We start from the raw sequence: 25,922 nt of genomic DNA, 5'->3' as shown, positions 1-25,922 counted from the left end.
TACCTCTCATATGCAGGACTAAAGTGTGTACGCACATCAAATACAAAGACAGGACTAAAGACTGGCTAAGAAAACACTGTCTGCGAACTGGAGAGATCTTACTATACAATACACACGCCTCTCACAGAGAGAGCCAAAGCCAGATACCCAAAACAAACAGACACCATTCCTTCTTTTTCCACAACAATCAATCAAGTTCAAACAAAGAAAAGAAAAAAGGAGGGATGGGACTTTGAGGAGGAGTGGGAATAAAAGCTTTAAATGCGTAGGGAGTTCCAGAGGAAAAAAAAATATTGTCAAATGTCTGTGACAAAGCAGTTCGGAGTATCTGGTATACGTGCAGAACTTGCTGACCAGAAAAGAGGTGTCGTGAGAAAGAGCTCTGGTGGATGCAGCCTGCTGAGTGGTCCATGGGATCCCAGGAGGAGAATCTCTTCTGGCATCAGCAGTTCGCTCTGTAATTAGAGAGTAGCATCAGCTTTAAAAACAATCATTTTGATATTCTCCTTCAGACGGAAACTTCAGTTTTTGAAGTGGATGCTTGTTTGCTATGAATGAGAATGAAAGCAGCAACTCTTTCTTCATTAGCAGCCATTGGATAGTTGTAATTTTTAGCTGCAAAATACAAAATGGAGCAGATTCAGACACAAGCCCAAAGGGTGAAAAGTACTTGATTGCCTTCCCAGTCTTCTAAACTAGTATATGTTCCTCAGAGCATACAAATTTTATGCTTTTTACATTTGAGACATGCTAAGAAGAGAGAAGGAGTTAAGTGACTTAACTCTTTACTCCACCTCATCTAATAATTTACAATATATAGCCCAGGCGGGTAACACTTTGCTCCCACTCAGTGGTAGTATATGAGCGTGGTGGGAAGGAATTAGACAATCCAAGTCCACATCTGTCGAATTCTTCTATGCTACCAAATTGCATAAACAAAACATCAAACTCCAGACCCAAAACAGGCGTGAGAAGAATATCGAGGTTAAGTTAGAAACACTCAAAATTGGGAAGCAAGTGTCAAAGACAGCTGTAATATCGGCACATACCAAAGAGATGCTGAGACTCTATCGGAAATCGTGAAGGTGGCAGCCTGCTCTGGCAAAGGTCGGTGCATGGGGAGGTGGGGGGCCCTCTCCCCCCTGGGTGTACCCCAAGCCAGCTCCCCTTCCCTTCCCCTCGGCCCGCCTGTCCTCGCTATCTCCAGGTGTTTCTGCTACAGTCTGCTTTGATAGTGGCATGGGCCTGACCTCCCAGTGTTTGTGCTTAGTTATTATTCTGGCACGCTGTCAAAACCTTACTGTAGAGCATGTCAGAAGGAACACAGTGATTATTTTTTTTCTCAATAGATGATTCTTTGGCAAACTATGAAAATAATTTCATTGGAGAAGAAGAAAAAAAAAATCATTCCTCTTGCTACAGGGCTTTCTTCCTGCAAATTTCAAAGGCCTGCTGTGAATAATAGTTTTAGAACTTCCAAGCTTCCAGGATATTTTATAGTGGAAAGTGTTAGGCAAATATCAGTTTCCACTGTTAGGAAATAAAGATTTTTCTTTACATTGTACCTTAAAACCCACCTTAAATGACATTTTTTTAGAGATGCAGCAGCATGTGTCCAAGAGGGTTATTTTTTCATAGAGACACTAGGTTTGTTCTAGCCTGTTTACATCTAAATGAGAAATAATTTAAGACAGAAAGAACATGACGGCTTTCTTTGTGAGGAAGAATGTAACAGGAATTCATCTTCATAAATGACCGAAGGAAATCCTTAAATCCAAGTGCTGCCAGTGTCTAGGGTGTTCAAAATACATATTCCTATTTTATGGCTTGAACGCATCTCTACTTACAAGATTTGTGAATGTTTTTGACAAACCTGGTCCGAGTTTTCTGCTAGCAGAGTTACAGATGAGGCAAGTTTTCCATGGTTTGGGGTTTTATTGCGACTGCTTTGCACAGCTCTGGTTATGTGCTTCCTTCTCATGACATCAGTGCTGAAGAGGAGAAAGAATGTAAACATCTGTTTTTTATAATTCAATTCCAGGCTTATAACTTGATTAGGATAAGCAATGTTTCTACATGATTAATTTTCCAGTCACAATACGATGGTTTTGAGTGAGCAGTTTTAGCACCAATTTTAAGATTAGTAAAATAAGGAGGGAAACTAATGAGGTAAATTCTGCGTCATGGCCTACCTTTCCCAGCTGCGCCAGGCACTGTGCGCCTCCTCCGCCTCACACATCCCGCTGAAAACAAGGGATGCGATTCCTCTCCCACTTGGTGTTTAACATTCTGTCCCACTGTTCCCTGCAAGGAACAACGAAGGAGCTCTGAAATACATCACCTTTAATCTCTTCCGTCGCCTGAGCGGGGTTAAAACACTGCTCTGGCCACTTTCTTTGCTTCGTTGTCCCGTCTTTTTCTCGTACAGGAGACTGCCAGTGCCTGCAGCTATGGTCCTGACCACATTTTGGGGTCTTTACTACCCGCTTTAATAGTCACTGTATGTTCACAGGAGCTGAGGAAAACCACAGCTGGAAGGAGCCCCTGGGTTTCAGGTAGTAGCTGGGGAGGTGTCGCCGAAGCATGAGGAGAACCGGGGCAGCAGCGCGCGTAGGAGCGATTCCAGTCTCGTATCGCGCGTTCATAGTAACAAAACGGTAAATGCGCCCATCTGTCCTCCCCGGGGCGAGCTCGGGGCAGCACCTCCCGGTCAGGTGTGGGCGCAGACCGCGGTCCCTGCCGGGCAGGTCTGTACCGCTCCCTCCAGCCCCCCGTCCCCGACAAGGAGGCTCCCCCGCGGGGCTCGCCGGCTCCGGGCGGATCGGGGCGGACAGCCGGCAGCCAGGTGCGGGGGGCGGCAGCGGCCCCAGGCCCGGCCCGGCGGGAGCGGGCCCTGAGGTGAGGGCCGGGGCCGCGGCGGGCCACGGGAGGCGGGGCCGGGGTGGGCGCCGCCTCAGTCCGCAGCCGGGGCTCCCGAGGCGGCTGTCCTAGCCGCAGCTCCCGCACCCCGCGGCATGGCCGGGGCTCAGCCGGCTCCCTCGGGGCGGCGCTGCCCCAGCCCTGCCCGGTAAGAAGGGCGGAGCGGGGCCGTAGCGGCGCGCAGACAAAAGCTGCGGCGCTTCCTGCTCTCCGCGCTGAGGGGAGCGGGGCAGGCGGCGGTCGCCGGTCTCTGTGCGCCTCCGGGCGAGGCTTTGCGAGCGCCCTTCTCGGACGCCGCGGACAATGGGGTTCCGCGGGGGCAGCGGAGCGTGGGGAGCGGGTCCGGGCGTCGTGCTGCTGCTCGCCCTGCTGCTGCTCGCCCTGTGCCCCCGCGCCGCGCCCGAGCCCGGCGGCGAGGCGGTGCCGGAGGGAGCCTCCACCCTGGCGTTCGTGTTTGATGTGACCGGTTCCATGTACGACGACCTGGTGCAAGTTATCGAGGGGGCATCCAAGATCCTGGAAACGTCGCTGAAAAGACCCAAGAGACCGCTCTACAACTTCGCGCTGGTGCCTTTCCACGATCCAGGTAGGGGTTTCTCCCGAGAGGGTCCGGCGGGCCGCGGGGACAGGGAGCGCGGCGCAGGCCGGGGTGGGCGCGGGACGGAGGGGCAGGCGGCCGGGGAGCCCGGCGGGTCCGGCTCGGGGCTGGTCGTTACAGACGGTTGGTTTCCTGCGCTTCCAGGGCACCGGGGACTGAGTGTTTCTGTCAGGTGGGAGCCGTGCTCACACACGGGGCTCTCGCTGCCGTAACGCGCCGGTAGCGAGTGCGGTTTTCGGACCCCATTCCCTGTCTTCCCGCGGACAAACCCCAGCAGACCTTCCAGAAGCCTTCAGGGTAAGCTGGAATGGACTGTAAGCGCACTGGATGCACCAAGGAGTGGGTTAGGGGATCAAATACTCCTCTTACTCATTCTAATAGGAGCTGAAGTGGCTTCAGTGATCCGCTCTCCTAGGAGAGAACACGTATACTGGGAACGAAGCTTCTAAGTATTTTTTTCAGTGCCCTTCTATGGGAGTACACTTAGGAACATATATAATACAGCTGCACTTTTCCTCCAGTCTTGGTGTCCCATGTTTACATTCAGAAGCTTGCACTGAAATGATCCAGAAGCTTTACATGGTGTGTTTCTTGGTTCTTATTCCTTTCCCTCATCCTACCTCTTTTCTTTCTGCTGTGCATTGTGTATTCCTCTCTTTCAGCATCTGTTTTCTATTCCCTTCCTATCCCTTTTCTCTGGCTTTCTTCCTCTTTCCTTGTCAAATATCTTCTGGTGACTTGAAGAGGAAATAGGAACAGGATGCCCCAGGCTGGTGATGTGTGCTGTACTATGCAGTAAAAACTCCTTTAAAAAAAAAATTGAAAGAGGGGGGAAAAAAGCCCTTGAAAAACTACCTTTCTGGTTCTAGTTTACCTGGAATATCTCAGAATATTATATTGCAGAAGTCAGTTCTTAAGAGCTCAATTTTTGCAGGGATCTCATCAAATGAAAACAGACACCCCTTTCTGTTTCCCCCTGGTCATAGATATTTCTGCCTACAAGATACGTGTTTGCCATTGTTACACATACAAAAATCAAGTGCTTGGAAAATTAGAGAAAAACTCGTCTTTGCAAATTTTGCTGTTTTGTTATCTAGAAGCTTGTATGGGTTATCTTTTTTTTTTTTCCTTCTAAAGAGTCTGTCATTGTGGTATCAGAGTATCCTATCACAAAAGGGTCTGTTCATGTACCTTAGTGTTCTCACCTTTGATGTCGCTTTCTTCCCCCGCCCCCCCCCCCCTTCACTTTACCTTTTTGTTGTTTTATGGGACTTCCCTAAGCTGGAAGGAAAAGATTTTGGTCAAGTGTAGAGCCTAGAACTCTTTTATATGCTTTTTGGAAAATCAAGCCACTGGTTCTTCTTGGAGTTCTTTCCCCTTAGATGGGACACAAAATCAACATGATGGGGTGGGAGGGTTTTGTTTTTATTTTCTCTCCATAATCACACCTTATACATCCTCCCTTTCTGCTCACCAAAGTGATTCACTATAAGAATGGATAGTTCTCTTTTTCAGAGGGCTTGGGTATCTACACCAACCATGAGAGCAAGAAGATGGTCTTGAATGGTGTGCTCTTAGTTTTCAGGTTTGTGTGGATGGTCCTTTGTTCTTGTGCATCCACAGTAAAAAGAAGTTCCAGCTTTTATATCACTGGTAGCTTAGCTTTTATCACAGGCCACTTTCAAATACTTTGTTTCAGTAGCTACTTTTTTTCTTTCTCATCCCACGTGTTTTCCCTTCCTTATTCCGTTTTCCTTCTGCACACTTTCTCCTTTTCGTTCCTTTTCTCCCATCTCGCTGACTCTCTTGTTTCCGTTGGCTCTCCAGGGTCTTTGTTTCTGTTAGAGACCGATTCTTTTAATCGTGCTTTGCTGTATCACCACCTTCTTGCTCTGTATGTACCTCACTAGCGAGAAATATGCTGCCACCTTCCTCTGCTTGAGTGACACTTTTTCCCCTCACGGACTTCTTGCTTCCTTGCTTTTCCCCATTCCTTCTCTTTCCACAGGAGATGCCTTTCCTTGGCAAATGTTCATTTTCATTCAATAGATTAACTGAAACTTGCAGAGAGCTGACTTATACGACAAAGAAGTGCTGGCAAACATATATTGGTGTATCCTGTTACATATCTCTAAATGGAAGTCCAACTTCCCTACGCAGCCAAAGGGGGCCGTACTTTTTAGCATGATGACTTGTGAGGTCATAAAGCTGCTTGAAAGTGGAGAATGTATAATTTTAAATTTAATTTTTTCTTAATTCCTGAAAAATATTTCTCTACATCCTTCTTAAAGTTAGGACACGCCTCAGTCCTGTGTCTTGAATTTTATGGATGTAGCGGTTGAGACTGCTGGTGATCTGGTATCTTCTATCTGATGAAGATCAAGCCTAGACACTTGACAAGAAAATGCAAGAAATACTGTTGTGACCATTTCTTCAATATCTTTTTTTAATCTACAGAGAAGTAACTTTTCTCAAAAATTTAATAAAAAGTATTGTTTGGCTTGAGTTTCACAGTGTCCAATTCATTTACCTAGTGTTGGTCTTTCTGAAGAAAGCTTGCTAAATTGATGAGCATGAGATTATTGCTCCCCACTCTGCAAGTTGTCTGGTTATTTGCTCAACTGATAATTTTTCTTCAAAAAAGAGCTTTATATGCAGCTACTCCACAGACAATTTTTCTTGACGCTTTTGTGGGGTACTGTGGCTGCCGAGGCAGACAGAACTCCCTACAAGGTGTGCAGCACATAGTTGGACCTCAGCTCCAAGGAGCTTCTCTTTGTATAAAGCTGTCCTGATCCAGACACACTCTTTATTGATAGGGGATTACAATGTAAAGTTGATGTGGATTTGGCTTTTAACAATTGTTTTCCTAATTTATGTTGCCCAGTGTATGGGCTGAACCATGCCCCAGTCATGCACTTTGCAGTACGGCTTGATTAGTGCTGATTAGTGCAAGAGCTCGAGTGCTTTCTAAGCACAGTAAAGAGCTGTTGACAAGGAGAGCATCTTCACCAAAACCATACACGAATTTGTCTTGGCAGAGCCCTTGACATCACACAAGGTACATCTGAATTATAAATAATTGGAGTTATTTAAAAATCATCCTTTATTCTACTGGACTGCATTGTTACCGAAGTGCTGCATATTAATGGTGCATTGTGATATGCCGACGCATTGTGGATTTCAATGTAGTGTTATGACTACTGTAATAGTATTTTGCTCAGACTGTGGTATTTTGGTAAAACACTAATAATTAACAAGTATATTTTTTAGTGTCGAACCTGAGGTTTTGGCACAGCCCAGACTTATGACCGACAGAAAAAATGTGTAATGGGTTTCACATTCTGATACTGCTGTACTATCTGGTGGTATGCTGAGATCTCCATTTTGAAAAAGCCTTTTGTTTTGGATTTCACTTCGTGTGTAAGCATGTGCAACGCTTTAACAGGTTACAGGAATTTTTCTATTGAGGTTTTTCAATGCCTAAACATGATCACGGAAATTTTGTAGATAGCTGAAAAGGGCTGTTGACAAAGAGGTCCCTTGCCAGGCTTGTTGTTCAATGGAAAAACTGGGGGTGGAAAGAGGGGGAACAAGAAAAAATAATCTCCCAAATTAAGAAGAGTTGGCACAGGAAAATTTTGAATTGGAGATAAAGCTTAAGATCAGCAAATGCTTTTGTAGTTGCGTGTTGTGGGTCCTGATCTCCTAACTAACTCCCATTGTATCCTGTGGAAAGGGGATTGGACTCAGAATGTCTTTATTTAACATCTGTGGCCAGCATTTCTGTTTTTTTGCTTTATGCCATTAAGGAATTTTGGAATGGAAAATAAGCCTAAGAGGACAAATTCATCCCTAGTATTTTTCTGTAAAGCAAATGGAATTACACCAGTAATAACTTTGACTCCACATGATTCAATCAAGCATTCCATTAGTGTGAATGACTATTTTATAGGCCAAACTCCAGTAATTAATTTTAATCACAAGAAAAATGAAGGGAATATATAACCTCTGGACTTCCTAGTGCATGGGATGATATCTGCCTGTTAATATTCTGCATGTCCACAAATCTCTGATATGAGCATCTCCTAACCTTTTTTCTTACAGATCAGACAGGCAGCATATTGCCTATGTGAGGAAAGGGGAAGACCTTAATGCTGCTTTTTTCAGATGGGAAAACAGTATTGAATTTAAGTTGTCCACCTAAGGTCACATAGTGCAGGAGAACTAGAAATACTTTTATTTTTTTCTTGATCCCACTTCTCTTTTTTGAGAGTAAAGCTCCGATTATATCATACAAAGTTATGTTTAACTTTATAACCTGGGTTCTCCTGTATTTAGCAGGCTTGCACTGCTGTATCAGTAACCATGGTTAGGCTGCTGAGCCACATACTAGCTTGGAACAAGTTCAGAAAGTCATATGAAAGGTCTGAGAACTTTGGTTTTTGCAGGTTTGATGGTTTGGTTTTTTTAGAAGTTACAATGAAGAAGAAATAATGTTTTTTCCAGAGGAGAAACGTAAGAAATTAAAATTAGGCTATTAATGGAATTAAAATTTTTCATACTTCCTGATATAAAAAGTATTGTAGTTACACAAGTGGGTAATAAGGGAGATGGAAAGCTGTGTGCCGAAATGGAGAAGGATGCGCGTTCCTTTACGTGTTTGTCTGCCTTGAAAAAGGCACTTGTGAGTGCTGAAGAATAAACCGTGCTCTGAGTGTAGCAATGAAACCCCCACCCCTGCTCAGCTGGAATTCTTCCTGCTTTTGCTTCAACTGCGGTGGCCGTGTGGCCAGCCTGCCCAGTGTGAGCCACCACTTTGTCGTTTCTGTATCTCCAGGCAAACAGTATCATATCGCTGCTGCTTCACCGAAACAGCGGGTTTTTTTACCTCAGGCTCTCCTGAGAGCTTTTCTCCAACATGTTGCTCTGCACTTGCCCTTCTGCGTTCTGTCACTTGAGGTCTTTGGCCTCAGGCTTTACTCTCAGATTTATGGGTGTCTATTAAAACGTTCAGGCAAAGGCTGAACATATATAAATCAGTTGTCCAAAAACTTTTCCCATTTGGCAGAAGTTGAATGGTCCTTCTGGTATAGCGTGATGAAGAAGGTCATTGTTTTCAGGATTCCCCCTGGTTGCTTTGGGTGGGGGAAGAAACACTTCAAGACTTGGTATTAGTTTTACGAAGGAGTAGGAACACAGAATCATTGAGTTTGAAAAAGACCTTTAAGATCATCAAGTCCAACTGTTAGCCTAGCACTGCCAAGTCCACCGCTAACCCATGTCCCTCAGCACCACATCTACGCATCCTTTAAATACCTCCAGGGATGATGATGCCACCACTTCCATGTGCAGCCTGTGTCCATGCCTGATGCTCCTTTTTGTTGAAGAAATTTTTCCTAATACCCATCCTAAACCTCCCCTGGCACACCTTGAGGCTGTTTCCTCTTCTCCTATGACCTGTTCCTTGGGAGAAGAGACCGACTGCCCCTGGCTATACCCTCCTTTCAGGGAGCTGTAGAGAGCCCAGCAGGAAATACTCTGTTTCCTTAAGGCTCAAATACTGCCTCTTTGTTGTTGTTACTACTACTAAGTTTTATTGTTACTGTCAGCAGTTGAATGACAATCACCAATGCTGTATAACAGTGAGCAACTCCGAGTTGATAAGGAGAAAGTCTAAAGCACCGACAGATATTTTCCGTCTCTGTGGAAACTTCTGTGCTAACTGTACTGACTGTATGTGCGATCAGTGTTTTGAAAGCTTATTGTTATCCTTAGTGGAGACAGTGTGATACCTATAAAATCAGTTCTGTGTGATTACACGGCTGTTTTCTTGGTCTTTTGGAAGGACTTACCTGGGGTCCTTCAAAAAGTAGCTGTTTATATAGATTACAGAAGACAGCATTGCCCAGTGCCAGATGCTCCAAAATCTGTCTCAAGACAGGGCAGAAATATGACAACATCCAAAAGCCTATTAGAACATTGCTTAAAGCTTATTTTTCTACCTTCTTAACTCTGCCGGTCCTGCCCTGAAGGTACGCAAAATGGTAAATTTTCGCCACCAATTCTTGATTTTTTTTTTTGCAAGGGACAGGATTTTATCCCTGTTTTTACTTGAAGGCACAATAGAGATTGTCTTTTCCTTATGGAAAAAGTGGCAATGCTTCAAATATGTAATTCTCTTTTGCTTTGCATTGTGAATTATTTTTCATGTTACGTTTGAAATTGTTGCCTACTGAACTTACACAGAAGCTACTTGTTCTGTTTTGCTTTGCGGTGACAATTATGTGGAGAGTTCTGTAGCTCATTAGTAATGCATCCCAGTGTTATTCTGTCCCAATAATTATTACTGATGTCATTTAGCAAACGAGGCTTGCTGTTTAGCAGCATACAGCTGTTCTCCATGGCTTCTGGGCACACAGAGGATACTTCACATGTGTCCGAAATTGCAGTCACTGTTACAGTGCCATTGCGCGCTCAACCATTAGGTATGCAACAATCTAGCAAATAATGGTACAGAGTTTTAAAGTCACTCCCAAATACAGTGGGTTTTAATGTGATTGCTTTCTAGCAGTTGCCTTAGAATCTGTATTATCCCTATTGTCCCTGTATTATCCCTAATCTATTATTGCTGCATGCACCTGAAGAAGTCTTTCACTTCCCAGTATAGTAGGTTTTCCTTCGTATCACTTAATACTGTTGTGTTTTCTGGAGACTAGTAGATAGCAAAGCGTAGACTTTGCTGGAGGCTGACACACCTTGCTGGGAAGGGTGGTGTGTAGGTTCTGTAACTTCCACTCCAGATGGGATTGTGTCTTTAGATCATATGCAGTGAACCGAACCTGTGGAGAAGCCACTCGTCACTGTTCTCGGGGACATCGGTGTGGAAGTGTAGGCATACATCACAAAATACACATTTAAAGAGCAGAACAAACCCACACAGTGACAGTGTGAAGCTCTAGTTGGTCTTTCAGCTGCTGGTGTTCGGCACAAGAAGATTTGTCCCTTCCTTCCCGTTAGAGGTTGCTGCCCTGTTATTTCTGCTACTTTAGCTATTTGCCAATTGATCTCAAAGTAAATGTAACACAGTACTGAACCAGATTAGAAAGTGATCAAGCTAGTGCCACTAAAACTGAAAAAAACAGTGAACCCTTGCCCCAGACAAAAAGTGACTGCACAGTGTATTTCACCATGTCCTGAATTACCCAAGCAGTGAATATGGTTTAATCCCTCTGAAATGCTGCGTGGAAGGACGACGTGTTAAAGCTGTCTCTGCCTGCCTGGGCAGCCGAGGACTGCGCTTGCTCCTCCTTGTGAAGCAGGGAATGACAGTTACTCTCATCTAAGGTAGCGACGTCTGGTAACTGGGAGCAGTGGGAAGAAAGTAGATAGCAGCAGTGTTAAGAGCTGAATTTGTAGTCTTCTGACTTCCTCCGTGCTCCTTCCCCTCTTCTTCCCCTCCCTTTCAATTTATTTCTCAAAAGTTGCAGTAGCTTGTGTTTCTACACAAAGTAATGTATTAGAAGCCAAGTTAATCCTATTCGTGGCAATAATTGTTTTAACAGTAGGCCACATTGGCTATGAGTCTTGATGGGAGCTCTATGGTATGGCAAGAAAAGAGAAATTTCTGATGATGTACGCATCTACTGGGTTGGTTTAAATGCCCACAAATCAAATTTCTAATGTTTTTTAAAAAGCAGATATTTGATGCAGATCCTCAAGTGCTTTTAAGCTATGATTAAGCTGTCCCTCCCCGAGATTGATACGTTCTGTCTCTCCCTCATCTGGAGAAAACAGTTATTTTCTGAGAATGCACAGTAATGAAATGAATAAGGAGGCGTAAATACTATATACATCTTTATCTCACTTCAACTGAGGCAGTAGTGTTTGTTCATGGTAAGATGAATTGTCAGTGAAATACACAGAGGGAAGTTGACAAGGAGGCTAACTAAATGACAATCTTGCTCTTTTAAAGCAGCAATGCTAGAAGCTAACTGTGAAAAACAGTGCCCTCTGTGGTGGGGAATTAATAGCCTTTACTGAAGACAGGAGCTTGAGTTCTCAGAGGAGGATGAAGGAAAAAAACCCTAGAACTGAAGTTGGCTGAGACTCTGTGATCCTTACTCCTGTCTCCACATGCTGCACTGCTGTCCTGCAGTACCAGCTTGGTTTGGATCAGCTCTGGGGACACGTCCACGTGCCTTTTGGAAGCTCCGCATCGTGTGATGCGGAGCTGGGCTGCGCGTTGATGGCAGGAGGGTAAAACAACACTTGTTCCTGCGTAGGGGCCATGGAGTGATGGGACTCCATTTGCTGGTATAAATTGTGCTTGAACTTTTCTTAACTAACGGTAAGCAAAGTGAGTTTATATTGGGTTGGTGCTTTGTTCTGCATCTGTGACGTTCTTCATCCTGCTGTACCAACTCGTTAGCAACCTCAGAGCTGTTTCTGTTCTGCTGTGTGGACTTGAGGTATGTGTCTCTCTAGTCTTTCTAACTTGTGCTTTACGCTTTTTGTGTGTGTACTGGAGGCTGCTTGGAATTATACTTGAGTAGACTCAATTCAGTCAGTTGAGGGTCTGGATAAACTGGATTAAGGAGTATGGAAAAGGGGCACATATTTCATTCACTTAATGGATTTTGAATGTGGCCAAAAAAATGACAGGCAGAACCCTTTAGATGGAGAAAGCCCTGAGATGCCAGTTGGTATATATTTTCTAATCAGTGATTTGATTTTTGGCATATGCTGTGGACTTTGGTTTCGCAGGAGATGCATACATCAGAGAAAATATTGGGAACATATGTTTTTTGGTTTGCAAATGGCAAAACAATTTCTCTGTTGAAAGAGGCTGATGGTGTTACTTGATCAGCTTGCCGTGCCTTGATAATCAACAATTTTGTTAGAAGAAATAGGATGGATTTAATGAAATGTGCTCTGGATTGGCTGCTTCATGTGCTTTCTTTACTACTGCCAGGGAGAATGTGTTTTACCCTGCAATTACAGTGTTGAACATCATTAATTTTTTATAACTATTGCCAGCGTTTAGGATTTCCTGTTTTAGGTGTGTTGCGCTCAGATACATTCTGTGAGGTCCTTCAGTTATGCCTATTGTGAATTCATGCTGTGCAGTTGTTGTTGGGTGAACTCTGCTTCCAAGATTTGCATTTTGTATAGGGATAGTTTGCAATGTTATATTTTTAAGTGTCATCAGAGTGATTTAGGTCATTCCTGTCCCTTGTGGTCTACAGTTAAACTTCTGTTGTTGCCTTTTGAAGAACATGTGCAACCTATTCTTTGGTAACCGTAGATGTGAGCTGAGCTTTTCCCTGTTTTTGCCAGAGGAGAAGCACAATGACTTCATGTTCCTGAAGCGCTTGAATGGAATCATGTTATGTCAAGATACGAAGAGCCAGGACACTGAGGACAGGATTCATCCCATTTCACTTCAGGCACTTAACTGAAGAACCTCAGCTGAGAGATAAGCTACCCAAAGGCTTTTTCTGTAATTCACAAAAAGAAATTGGCACCTTTATGGAGCAATTCATTGCTTGGGAGTTTTTAAATACTCTTTGGGGGTCTCATTTCCTTTCACTGGCTGCAGAGGGAGCAAAGGTTAGATCGGTAGAAGCCTTGAATTTAGGAGGTATGAAGTCAAGTGAGAGGCTCTCTGCTTTCTAACTTTTCCTACTCTGGGGCTGACTGTCCAAATAATAGCCCCTGAGTTGTTGTATTTTATACTGTTTGTCATCCTGCCATATGGATACTGAGTGCTCAGATGAGCCTAGCGCATGTGAGGGAGTAGGTTTTGATGTCCTCCCTGGTTCTGATCTAACCCCAGACCTTCAGCCCTGCCGAAGAACCTCCCCCTGTGGGGCTTTTGGAGCTAAAACTGAGTAATGCTGGGAGGCAGGCTGTGCAGGCAGCGCCAGTACAGACTGAGGGACTTCTGCGGGCCTGCTGTGCGGGGTGTGTTGGTGGATGCCCAGTGATGTGCCTAATCAGAACGTCTTGCACCTCGTTTGCCCTTACTGCAGGTTGTCAGCAGGATTTGAACCTTGGGTGTTCAGTGGAGACCCTTTCCGTGTAAGCGAAAGGAGTAACACTGGCAGCCTTGGGACCAATAATCTCTGTGGGGATCAGCCGCAAATGGGGGCTGTGATGCACATTGTTAATGCGTATTGCAAATGTAAACAGGCTGTGTGTATTTATGAAGATATGTTAACTTATTGTTCTGCATCCCACGTACTCTTCCATGTTGATTTTCTTTGGCATCCTTGGCACTTCTCTTCACGGAGACACTGTGTGCAGTTTTCCAGCTCTGCTCAAGTTGTAGCCCTTTCCCTAAAATACACTTAGCTGCAGATTTCAGCCTGCAAAACATTACTGGTAAAATATATGCATATTTGAAAATGACATGTTCCCAGACACCAAGCCAACAAGCTGCATACATCACATGCAACGAAAGATAATTGAAAGTGTTGAATTTATTTTCGGTAATGTATCCCTATTAGCGGTCTCATCTGTTTGCTCTGGAATAGTGGCTTCCTTACCATATGCCCTTGGCAATACAACAGTTAGTGTGTGACATTAGGTACAATGAATCAAGCGTGTAAGTGTTCAAAGCCTGTGTACAACATAATGGGACTCCCAAAAGACACTTGGATGTGCAGAGAGAATTTTAAACTGTTCTTTCAAGGTGCCTCCGTGAGCTGGCTCTTGTGGAAGAGCTGCCCCCCTCGCGGTGCAGAATTGCAATTGGGAGGGAGGGAGCTTTCTCTCTATATTTCAGTGCTTCGGTGTTTTCACGGGAGCTGTAAAGCTTCTGATGTTTTCTTTTTTCCCAGCCATAGGACTACAAAATATGAAGACAGCTTTGAAAGACAATTTTGCATAGCCTGATATATAGTAGAGCTAAATTCCCAATATCAGGTTTGTAACTCCAGGATAAATGACAACCAGAAGAACTTGTTTGCGATGAGATGTAACCCGAAGCAGAATCGGACCCCAGGTTTTCAGACTGGAAAAACCCTGCTGAAGCGGAGCGAGTGGGGGTGGGTTTGCATAATTAAATGAAAATGAAGGAATGTCTTGTGTTGCTGTAGTCCCAGCTAAATGTCTGGTCTGTTTGCTCAGGATAGCAGCTCTAATCTATGGCTATAGGTTGCTGCTGGATTCCTGCCATCTTGTTTAAATTAGATTCATAGCCTGGGGAGCGGAGGGTGTAAGCAGGAAGCCATTGTAATTTTCATGGTTTGGACACCAGCGTATTTTCATGAGCTGAAGTTAAGTGTCTCTGGGGATGCTGAATATCACTGAAACATTTCCTGAGTTCTCTTAAGCTGTACAATGGTATGTCCGAGTCTGTTTTCCAAAGGACAGAGCTTTTTGTTTAGTTAGTGAGGTCTTAGTTAGTTCACTGAACTAGTGTGCTTTTATGCTTACAATTTATTGAGGAACAGAAGAGGAGGAAGGTTGTGCAGGAAAAATGGAGTCCTTAGAAAGCCAGGAACACTGTAGTTTCTTTTATAACCCCATAGTAATTTATGTTTCTATTTTCTAAAATCCTCAAGAGACCATGACTTTACAACTGCTGTGTCAGAGCTAGTTTTTTAGGCTGTAAATAGGTGAAATGGGTAGCAAGTTCATGGTTTTAAGTAAAAAAACAATAGCTGGAGCATCCAGGTAGAGAAGGTATGGTTGCTGTCAATCTTTGTGCAAATCACTTTGCATTGTGGCACTTCTTTTCCGTTTTATGTTGCTTAGCTCATACAGCACCAACACAATAGTAGTGTGGTTTTAATTAGAGATCTTTAGCATCACTGTGCACCCATTAACTGTTGTCTTTTACCAGTTTGGGTACCAGAAGTACTGCTAGTGCTCAGCAAGTGGCACAGGCAAAGCCCAGTCCCAGCGTAGCCCCTAGTAGACTGCTGAAGCAAGCATTGGTTGGGGTAACATTTTGGCTGCTTTGCTACAGCATTTTTTTGTTTTAGTCATGTCTTCTCCCTTTAAATTTTACATAAGCTGGATCAAAGCACAAGGAATTCGTGTGACTTGCTCCTGAGTCGCAGTCCTCTGTGTTAACCACAAAGCCACAAATCACTTATTTGTCCCTGAAATGTTTACTCCTTCTTTTCCTTTCTTTCCTAATCTGTTGGACTCCCACATCTTTTTATCTTCTTCGTCTCTGCCTTCAGCCCGTCCCTTCCTCAAAGTTTCCATTGACCCTTTTCCCTCCAAGGTTCGGTGTCCCTCCTTTATCTCAAGATTTCTTGGCAGTCTGCGGAATGTTTCACATATACAGACTGGACCAGCAATGTGTTGCTGCTGAAGGGAATGTATTCTTGCTCTGAAAGACGTGCTGTGTTAGCCACAAACAGGTTTGTGCAGGACATGATGGAGAAATCTTTCCCCTGCTGCTTTCGGTGTGTCTGATGGCCGGTGTTTGCCTTAGCATGAATGAGGGTGGTAGCAAGGACATGTGTCGTTCCCACATTGGCCGTGTGAGCAAGTACATTCCTGGAGTTTGTTCTGGGTTGAATTGGACCTACTGACTCTGATAGTTTGAGCTCTGAAATTTTGCCTGAATCTGCAGATGAACATTTTCTTAAAGGTGTAGCTGTATCGGATGAAAAAATTACTCCTCTGCGCTGCTGTCTGCTTCCGGCTTCTTTGAGCTGATGGCCTTTTCCAGCCCCCAGCCATGAGTGCTGCTTCACAATTCCAGGTTTGTTTCAAAATGGTCCAGGTTAGCAGAGGCTGCTGAGACTCCTTGAGCTCACTAGCTTGCTTAGGAGCGTGCATGAACTGCTTTGCTGCTGAGCGCAGGAGGTGATGGCTTGTGCTGGGAGGGTTCTGGAGAGCAGGGCTGGCAGTTTGGCTGGAAGTGGGAAGGGGGTGAGTGTCCCTGCCGCTAATGACCTGAATTGGACTGTAAATGTTGAGTTACACGGGATCTGTGTGTGTGCAAATCTAGGCAGACTCTGCGAATGCTGACAGTGGGAGAAAAAAATGCAGCTGCTTTGTGTAGCAAGCTTTGTTCTAAATATTGCGGTTCTTGCTCGTGCTTAGGGGTGTGAAAAATGAAGATCATGTCGTTACTGTAAAAACTCAACCCTTTCCCTGCCCTTGAAAGTGTAATTAAATATTGTTCTGTTACCTAAAGTGAACCATGGTATGTGAAGATAAAAATAATGCACATTGGCTAAATTGCGTTTTAAAGAATGAGGGAATTTTACCACTTTAAGTAAATCTTCTAAGCTCCTTGTGTCTCAGCATAGCCACCTCTACTGATACATACCCATGGGGGGTTTTTTTTAGAGGGAAAGCGAAGAAATACTCCCCTGTGTATAGGTGTAGGGTAGCTTACGGAGATGGAGCTGTAGCTTAACAAGTGGTGGGAGAGGCTGAATTTGTCTCTGTGAAGGGCATGAGGGAAGCAAGTTCCGAGATGCCGTTGCATGCCTACTTCATGGGGATGAGTCTTATTTTGTAAAGAGTATGGTTTGCGATGAAACAAGCAAACAAGAAAAGCACTAAATAAGTGCAGTGTGTTCTGAATTAACTCTTTAATTTTCATAAAGCTTGTTAAGAGGCCAATTTGAAGTGTGTAAACCCTTTCAAACTTTAGAAATTTTGGCTGTGGATATTTATGTGATGGCTTAAGCCCATCTCACCTTTTGTGTTGTAGCTACATAGCATTCAACAGTTTCTTAGTTACTTGCAATGAAACGTCCCACTGTGTAGATATAAAAGCCATTTTTTCCACTTCGATATTCTGTCTCATTGAACAGGTTTTGATCTCAGTTAACATGGAGTAAATCCAGAGTAATTCCATTACAGTCAGTGATGTTAGTTTGGATTTACACCAGTATAACTGAGGTCAGAGTCTGTCTGTGGTTGTCTGCTTTCTTAATTTGCTAAATATTACATATTTTACAAATATCCTTTCATATCTCCTCTTCAGACCTTGCTGGCTCCTCCTACTTTCCCAAATTCCAAGATTAACAATGTAGGTGAAATTTACTTGATGAAAGACTGTTTAAGCAGGGTCTGGTTTTTATTAGCTCAGCTGTTTTTCATTTTTTCAGAGCTGTTTGAAGTTTCATTGTACTCAGGATAGGATCTGAATTCATCGTGCTTTTCCTACTTGACTCAATTTTGTCAATTAGAAGTGCAGTGTTTTAAATTAGAGGGTGCTCTCTGACATTATCATTGAGTAAGAATTGTATGCCTTGGTGATATTTCAAAGCAGTTTTTAACTCTGAAGATCAGAAAAAGGAAAAAGGTTGTGCCTTAAGGCAATAGTGTTAATCAGCAACATAACGTGTTTGCAAGAGCTTAGTAAATGGGAGATGTGACTTTGGAGAATGAGATGAATTAAATTTTTCCTGTTTTTGTTTATATTTCCTGACATTACACTAGCTTTGTAGGAGCGTACTCTGAACAGAGTATTTTATTTTACCATGTGTGAGAGACATCTGGAATTGCATGTAGGTTACCCTGCTAGTTAAATTGGGTTCATTATTAAGGTTAAATGTTTGGACAGTTTTATGCATGTTTATATAGTTTAGCTGGTACGCTGGGGTCTTGGTCCACATAATCTTACCAGAAATAAATCCATAACATGTCTATTAACGTCTTTACAGTTGGACTTCTACTGGTACAGTATTTCTGCCTTCATATGATGATAAATAATTCTGCCCAGAGTATCCAGCTCTTACTCTAGGGATAAAGAAAGGATGGGAGGTGGGAAACACCACCTCCTTCACAGTTTGGAGACCTTGGGCACAAACAAACTCTGTCCGTAGTTAAGCAAAACACTTAAGAATGTTTTTGGATATATCCTGTTGATTTTGACATGATTATCACATATGCTTCAGTGTTTTTCTGAGTGAGGCCCTGAAGATTTGCCTCTGGCAACAAAGAGAATCTGTGGCAGAACTAGCGATTTAAACCTGAGCGATACAGTCTTTATCATTCGGATGCCATTTTGTACTGCAGACACCTGAACAAGAGCTTCACAGAAAAACTGAATCACTATTCATGTCTGTACCTGAGTATCCAGGCCATATGAGGAGAGGCTGAGGGAGCTGGGCATGTTTAGCTTGGAGAAGAGGAGGCTGAGGGGAGACCTCATTGCCCTCTACAACTACCTGAAAGGAGGTTGGAGAGAGGTGGGTGTTGGCCTCTTCTCCCAGGTGAATAATGACAGGATCAGAGGAAATGGTCTGAAGCTGCAGCAGGGGAGGTTTAGATTAGATATTAGGAAGAATTACTTTACTGAAAGAGTGGTCAGGCTCTGGAACAGCCTGCCCAGGGAGGTGGTTGAGTCGCCATCCCTAGAGGTATTTAAGAAACGTCTAGATCTGGCACTTCAGGGCATGCTCTAGTGGCAGAGATTGTAGGGGTTTGTTTTTTGGTTTCTTTTTGTGTGTGTGTGTGTGTGTATGGTTGGACTCGATGATCTCAAAGGTCCATTCCAACCATGAGGATTCTATGATTCTATGATCTCCTAAATTCCTTGTAGTGACAGTCTTCACCATGTGACACCACTTCACCACTATACCAATGGGCAGTTCAGCAGTTTGTAAAAACAGGTGGTTCCTCGATCCTGCACAACAGACTGTTGTTTAAAGAGAGTTAGTCATGCGCTTATGGTCTTTGTTCCCTCGGCGTTAGTGTTCAAGAAAGCTAGCCTGACTGTTAATGTATGTAGGAATGTCATGTTTGTTTATGAATGCCATTAAGAACTGCATGTTTTTATTGTGGTTTTGAGCCTTCTTTTGGATGCAAGAAATAAGGCATAAATGAGATGCTCTGAGTAGCTGTAGCAGAGCCATCGTTCGTATACCTGTGCTTTCTTCTTGGAAGAGTGTGCTATGGGCTGGACGACTGCTCTGGTTTCTCGGGCAGCTGGTGTTGGAAGCCTCATGGAATGGGAAAGGTGGTGTTGGAAGCGTCAAGGAATGGGAAGGTTCTTGAGAGGATGTTCAAAGGCAGAAAGGGGGTTGGCAGAGGCCATCTTCTAAAGAGACTGCTCGTTGAGGAAGAGAAGCCATTCCATATCATGTCTTGTCCCGAGGCCTGAGACTTACATGGGGCAGTGAGGTCCCATTGAAGGGAGTGGTGTTCAGAAGTATGTTTTCTTTAGATCTGGACTGCTTATAATGCTTGAAAGTGTCTGTGGTTAAGACGTTCCTTTTCTAGGACTGCGCTTCATTGCTTTACAGTTAGGTCATGCCTGGACAGCATAACTGCCAAACCAGAGCTCTCATAACTTGTAGGTCTTTTGTTGGAAAAGTATGTTTGGAAACCTGTGTAAGTGGAGGTGAAATGGGCAGTTGAAGGTTCAGTGTTGAGTCACTGGATGGCCGGACTCCGAAGTCTTGCTGCCTGTGAAGGATATCAGGTGTGAGACTGGCACTTGAGGGTGTGCCAGAGAGACCTTGCAAGCAGGAGCACTAAGCCACCCACGCCAGAACAAAGGCAGAATCCAGTCTATTAGGGCAAGATTAATCTATTTTAAGACTAACTTCAGCTAGAAGAATATACTGTGTCTGAGAGATGTGTAACTAGTGCTCTTGTTCTTTAAAGAAAGGCAAGTGACGTGTTGTGTGACAGTTTGGGCCACTTAAGTTATTAATTCGTACAGTCTATGAAAAATTACTCTTTTTCCTTTCTATTTTTAATGGTGTAGAGTTTTTGGATGCGTTTTTTATTTTCTAGCACTGCTGGAATCTTATCAAGCTCTCATAATTTTAAAAATTGTTCCATATTATATGCTAAGCCACTTGATTTTGCCCTGAAGAGGCTGAGGAGCGCTCACTTGCCAACTCTGATAATGCAGTAGTAGAGAACTACTTGAAGGTGGACATTGCCGTTTTAGCATCTTGAACAACTGCTGCTGTTTAGTAAATGAATGTCTTAAGCTTTAATGGTATTAGAAGGCTAGATGTGTTGTGTCAGACTGACAAAAAAATACGAGATGAGAAGTCCATGGAAAATGTGGAATAAACACCAAAACCATGCCCACACCCATTCAAGTCTTTGCTAGCACAAATGGTTGAGAAACTTCGATAACAGGGCAGCTGAAAACACCATTGAGAGCAACAGCTGATGAAGATCAGCCTGTGAGCCGCCTTATTTCTACTCAACAACAATGGTGAGTGACAAGAATTTCACATTGCACTGAAAGCACCCTTTTGGTGTTGACCCGTGGCATCCTCACTTAATGTGTTTGGCTGCCAGCTCCTTTCACCTGTCTTGACTTGGGTGGAAGCGGTTACCACTGAAAATATCCCAGCATGAACTGCAAGAGTGTATTTCAAAGCACATGCATGTTCAGAGAGTGAGTGTTTTTCAGGGTCTGCATTGTGTCTGGAAGAAAATATGCTCTTGATTGACCTACGTAAACAGTACAAGTCAGGTTGTAGCATTGGTTTTTGGAGCTTGATGGCTTCAAGTCCACAGATCCAAATTCCCCAAAGAAGAAAGCTTTGTGCTCTGTGTGAATAAACAGGCAGAGCGATTTATTGAAAGCAATAATCATGACCATTAAACCATTTTTAAAATTTAATAAGTCTTTAAGAGTAACTTTGATTATTATTTAGCAATTGATTATTTTATTCTGTGTGAGGATTTCATGTTTTTCCAGTAGCCAGCTGAGCACCTCCCCATCTTGTTGGAGTAGGCCAGACAGAAGGTGAAATTGGGAAGTACGAGGATCAAGGCAAATGAGTTAGCCTAAGCTAACTTCTGTCGAAACATAAACCGTGGCATTATTTTGAACAAATTTTAAAAGATGAGCAAATAAAAAACAAGACTTCTGCATAATGTATTCCTGTTTAACCAATTTAAGTTACCCTCATGCGAAATGAAAAAGACTATTTTGTTTAGGGTAAAAAGGTTAATGTTCTCCTCTGTTTTTTCCTCCTCCCTCCCTCCTCACATCTGCTTTTTGATTTAGTTTGGAGCACGCTTGCGTTTTGCTCTAATGAAACTCAGTGGAATTTTATAATCCACAGATAATATTTAATGTTTCCCTCTCTTCCACAGCTTCTTAAAAACTACTGAAGCCTGCATCAAGAGCATAAATATTCTCACAATTTTCCTTTTTCTTCTTCCAAAGCCATGAAACAGCCTTCCTGTAGCTGTTAACCTCCTGTTCTGCTCAGGCATCCCACTGCACATTTTGGCTAGGTAATGCCATGTTCCCTGCGGCCAGTGCCAGGGCAATAAGCCCTTGCCAAGGGGTGACAGAAATCCACACAGGAGGTGACTCTGGCCCTGCCGATGCTGCTAACCTCTGCCAGTTGCACAGAGCTGTGGGTAGATCAGGATGGATTCGTAGCTACCCAGTTAAACTCTCATGAATCTCGCTGTAACGAGCTGCCTAGAGTTACTGCTTGCGTAGAAGAGTTGGCAAAAAGGTGGTGTATTTGTAAGCGAGCTGCCAGTGAAAAGGAAACAAATGCCACTTGTGGGACTCAGAGATGGCATCTCAGGCTCTGTAACCTAGATGGATCTGTGCTATTTCTGTGAGCCGTGCTTTGTGGCCTTAAAATTAGTTTCTTGTAAAACACTTCTGGTGGCTTAATTCCGAGTTTATCGTGAGGCAAACTGGCCTCCTCGTGTTGGTCACTGCTTGCACAGGGCGTGAAGACATTGCACCGTAGTACTGCTGGGGGTTAGCAAAGGCTCTTGCTTTACCTGCCCAGAGGGCTACAGGTGAAGCTGAGAGTCTGTTCATTTTTATTTTTTTTCGCAGTGGAGACCAAACATTGGTAGTCTGTTCAGCTTTAATCCACACAATTTATGACATTCTTGTTTGTATCTTTTCTGTGGAGACATCAGCAACATCCTTCAGCTTAGCAGGGCAGCATCGTCTACTTGAAAAACTTTTCATGCCCAAGAGATTTTAGGTACAGTCTCGAGAATGAGGAAGAAAGTGATTGATGAACTTTGAGGATGCTGAGTCCTGAGTGGAGGTAGCTCACACTGACATGGGTCACTGGCTCCAGTTCTTCCAGAACCTCCTGTTTCCTGTGCAATCTGCTCTGTGTGCCTGGCTGGGCTGTTGTCCATGAGACACCAGAGCTGCTGTTTCACGGCTGGGTAAGCAAGCTGAAATCGGTGCTTTCTGAACAACTGCATGGCTCTCTTCCAGCTTTGGTTCTCTTCTGGCCTTTTCCCAGTTGATTTTTAAGATTTTGTTGCTTTGTTATAAGGTGTTTTGCTGGCTGTCAGAGATCTGTTTCATATGCCAAATGACTGCCAGCAGAAATGATGCTTAGATTAGAATTGGGGGATTGTTTATGTACCAAGGAGCTCGCATAAAGTCAGTGAATTCGCAGATTCTCTTTCCAAAGTGATAAGTAAACATGTGTGGCTTGCAGCCCAATCTTTAGCAGCACGCTCAGAATCAGGGACTTCTGTGCAACAGGCTTTATTTAACAACTATTCTCAGAGATTAATTGTGTGACTATTGTGGGGACAAGTTTTGGTTTTTTGACTCTTCCGCCAGATTAAAAGGATGAAGTAAGCCCAATGCTACAGAGCGGGGAGGAGAACATTTTGTTACTTCCCGTGTGGTTGTTAAATGGCTCACAGCAGTTAAACTTACGGGGGACTCCAGTGCGCCAGTTGGGAGAGCGGATGTGGTGGCTGGTCCTCCTCCGTGCAGGCTGCTGTTCCAGAGTGAGAGCTGTGGAGAATCAGAAAGCACACCGCAAGGCATTTTCACTGGTTTGGATCACAGAAAGGGAGGAGACACATACGACTGTTGTCCCCACCAAGCCATTCTGGCAGCCGTGGAGAAGCTCTTCAGCCTGGCCGTGTGTCTCCTTTCCCACTGCCCTGAGGTTGGGGTGGCCATTCAAGTTTCTCGGGCTTGATTCCCTGTAGTTCTGCAATAAGTTTATCTCTCACTGAATGATTTCTGCTGCTTAAAAATGTTTTTGTTAGTGCCTTTTAGAAAATTACAATTACAAATGATACAGGCAGCAGTTATGGGATGGGAGAGCTGCTTCCAGCTGACTCACCAGCTACCAAAGTAAACAGTGCTCTGATGAAGGTTTTGAGAGGCTTATCTGGCCATGAAAAACTTGCTGTACCTTTCTTTTTAAATTGATATTTAAATCCAAACCACATTTTTTTAAAAAACAGAACTAAAATGTTTCAGTATTTGCCAGCCTTTGTCAGATAAGCAATTTTGCAGTCCTGTTTTCTGCAGCTTTTTCCCATCGCTTTCTTGTGCAATAGAATCCTACAACAGCCCAGGTTGGAAGGGACCTCAAAAAATCATCTGGTCCAACCTATCAAACAGAGCCGCACCAGGGCTGAGAAACGTGTCTGCTAAGTAGCAATAGAAAATGAACTATTTACAAAGTCTTCACTGTTGAAATCAATAATAGATTTTTAAAAGGACCGAAAAGTTTGCTGTAACCTGGTACACCAGTAACTGACCTTCTTCTAACATCTTTAATAGATGTGTTCACAAACTAATCGATGCTTCTTTATTCACAGTGGTATTTGAGGCACCACTGAACCATCGTTAGAGCCCTGGGGTAATATCCACAACTGGATATTGTCAGAGTGAATATGCAGCGTATACAGACAGCGTTATCTGCCGTAAAATTCCATGTTCTGTCAGCTGCGTATGGATTAGTTTTGTGAAGTGGACATTTATTTAGAATGATGCATGGAGATTTGAATTTACAGTTATAATGGCTAAAAGGAAATGGTTTGGATTTCTAATGGTTTTACACTGGTAATCCTTTAGCAATTCATTTTATAGTGTAATACTTGGAGGGGAGCTGGGGCCTTTTCTAATTGAAATCAATAAAAACTCTGTCACTGACTTAAAAAGAAAGCATTTTTAATAGTGGAAAGCAATAAAAGAAAGTTCTTTGTACAGAGTAAACTCATGCAGAATACTAGGAGTTTTGTACCGAATGTGACACACTTCTTTCTCCTAGCAGCTGGTCTCGGATGACTTTATTTTTGTTATGCTTGGAAATCTCTGTTCTCAAAGGTTGGCAACTGGATATATCATAAGGCATTTTATAGTATTGAAATGACGGTGTTCATGCATGTGTGTATATATACATGCACACACACAAGATCTCATCTCAGCTTATTTTTATTCTCCTAGAATTTTCTAAAAGAAATAAAGAAATCTTTTTTTTTTTTCTTCTTTGTGTTCTTTTGAGAGACAGGTGGTTTGGTATGAAAACTGAGGAAAATTTATTTGGTTGTGTTTTAATTATGCAAGTGTGGGTAGGGCTGTGGTTAGAGTCTCATTATCTTTTCTGTTTGTTTAGGGCTAATTGACTAGTTATGTCATTTGCTGGTAATTTTCAGAGCAAAATTGATTTAAATAACTTTTCAAGGATTGTGTCTGGCATCTGAAAGAATTTTAGTTCAGTCTTTACTTTTTTGCGTTCCCCTTATCCTCTATGGAGGAAAAAACCCTAAAATTTATCACACTGTGTATGAGGTTTGTGTCTAACAGTTGTGGTGTTCTGTTTGGTGATGTGACTCCCTTTTGTCAAAGAAACCCCAGCAGACCCGTTTAAATTTGATACGCCATATTCCATCTATGATTTTTTTTTTAAAATTATCTTTCACTGTGTGAAGGCATTACCAGAACATAAGCCTGTTGAATAACAGCATAGGATTAATATGGTAATTTATTCTGTAAAGTCCTCTTTTCCATGGTCTCTTGACAGTTTTAAGCACCAACTGATGAAAACTGTGGTCTCCATAAAGCTTGTTAGGGAAAGAAAACATTGACTCCTGTTTTTTTAATAACTGGGCAGTAATTACACACCTTAAGTTCTGTTCCCGACTTGGGATGTCACTGTGTGGTACATAGCGTGAATGTAGAGTGTTTCTCATCATCACGGACTGAGCAGTACTGGGTTGTCCTGCTCTCAGGATGCTCAAGTTGCTGTGGGTAACTTTATTTGCTTACCCGGTCTGTTTTTATGTAGATGTGGGTGCTGAGTGCATTAGTAATTCTATATCCTTCATGAAAGCAATGAGGCTGCAGTTTCAGCAGGAAAGAGCCAGTTGCTTTTTCAGTTTTGATTATGTCTCATGATCAAAAAGCTGACTTGGCTTGAGTAAGATAGCCCTCTCCAAGGGTCTTCCAAGTCTCTTTGAAGGAAGTAATCTGTGAACGTAATCTTCCAAGCAGCAGAAGCTTTTAATTAGACTTTGTAATTGGATTCATCTATTCTGGAAAAATAAAAGAAGCTGTGATTTTTTTTTTTTTTTTCCAGTCGGCCTATGGACCCCTCCTATGGTGAGATATATTTGGGGACATGGTGGGAATGAGAGTTCAGCGGAGAAAGAGAAGGAGCCTTACAGGCGAGCTTGCGGTAACCTGCAGTGCCAAGAG

General features: G+C 43.3%; 1 protein-coding gene and 1 long non-coding RNA gene across 3 annotated transcripts in view; one reads left to right on the top strand and one right to left on the bottom strand.

Annotated features, from left to right (window-relative positions):
- Window positions 1-363: 363 nt before the first annotated feature.
- LOC141747938 (uncharacterized) lies at window positions 364-2,318 on the bottom strand. Its single transcript, XR_012588864.1, has 3 exons — window positions 2,193-2,318; window positions 1,874-1,991; window positions 364-455 (listed from the first exon to the last, which is right to left on the bottom strand). It is a non-coding gene; the product is annotated as an uncharacterized LOC141747938 (long non-coding RNA).
- Window positions 2,319-3,222: 904 nt separating this feature from the next.
- The window catches only part of HMCN1 (hemicentin 1), a 188,609-nt gene continuing 165,909 nt past the window's right edge, over window positions 3,223-25,922 (top strand). Inside the window, exon 1 of one of the 2 annotated variants that reach the window (XM_074596824.1) lies at window positions 3,223-3,505. In XM_074596824.1, coding sequence (XP_074452925.1) covers window positions 3,223-3,505 — 283 coding nt within the window. The remainder of the gene's footprint in view (window positions 3,506-25,922) is intronic. The other variant, XM_074596825.1, reaches the window with a different exon arrangement.

Source organism: Larus michahellis, chromosome 8, assembly GCF_964199755.1.
Source record: "Larus michahellis chromosome 8, bLarMic1.1, whole genome shotgun sequence".
NCBI lineage: Eukaryota > Metazoa > Chordata > Aves > Charadriiformes > Laridae > Larus > Larus michahellis.
Note: the sequence above shows the minus strand (reverse complement) of the source record. Positions and strands in the feature narration are given on the sequence as shown.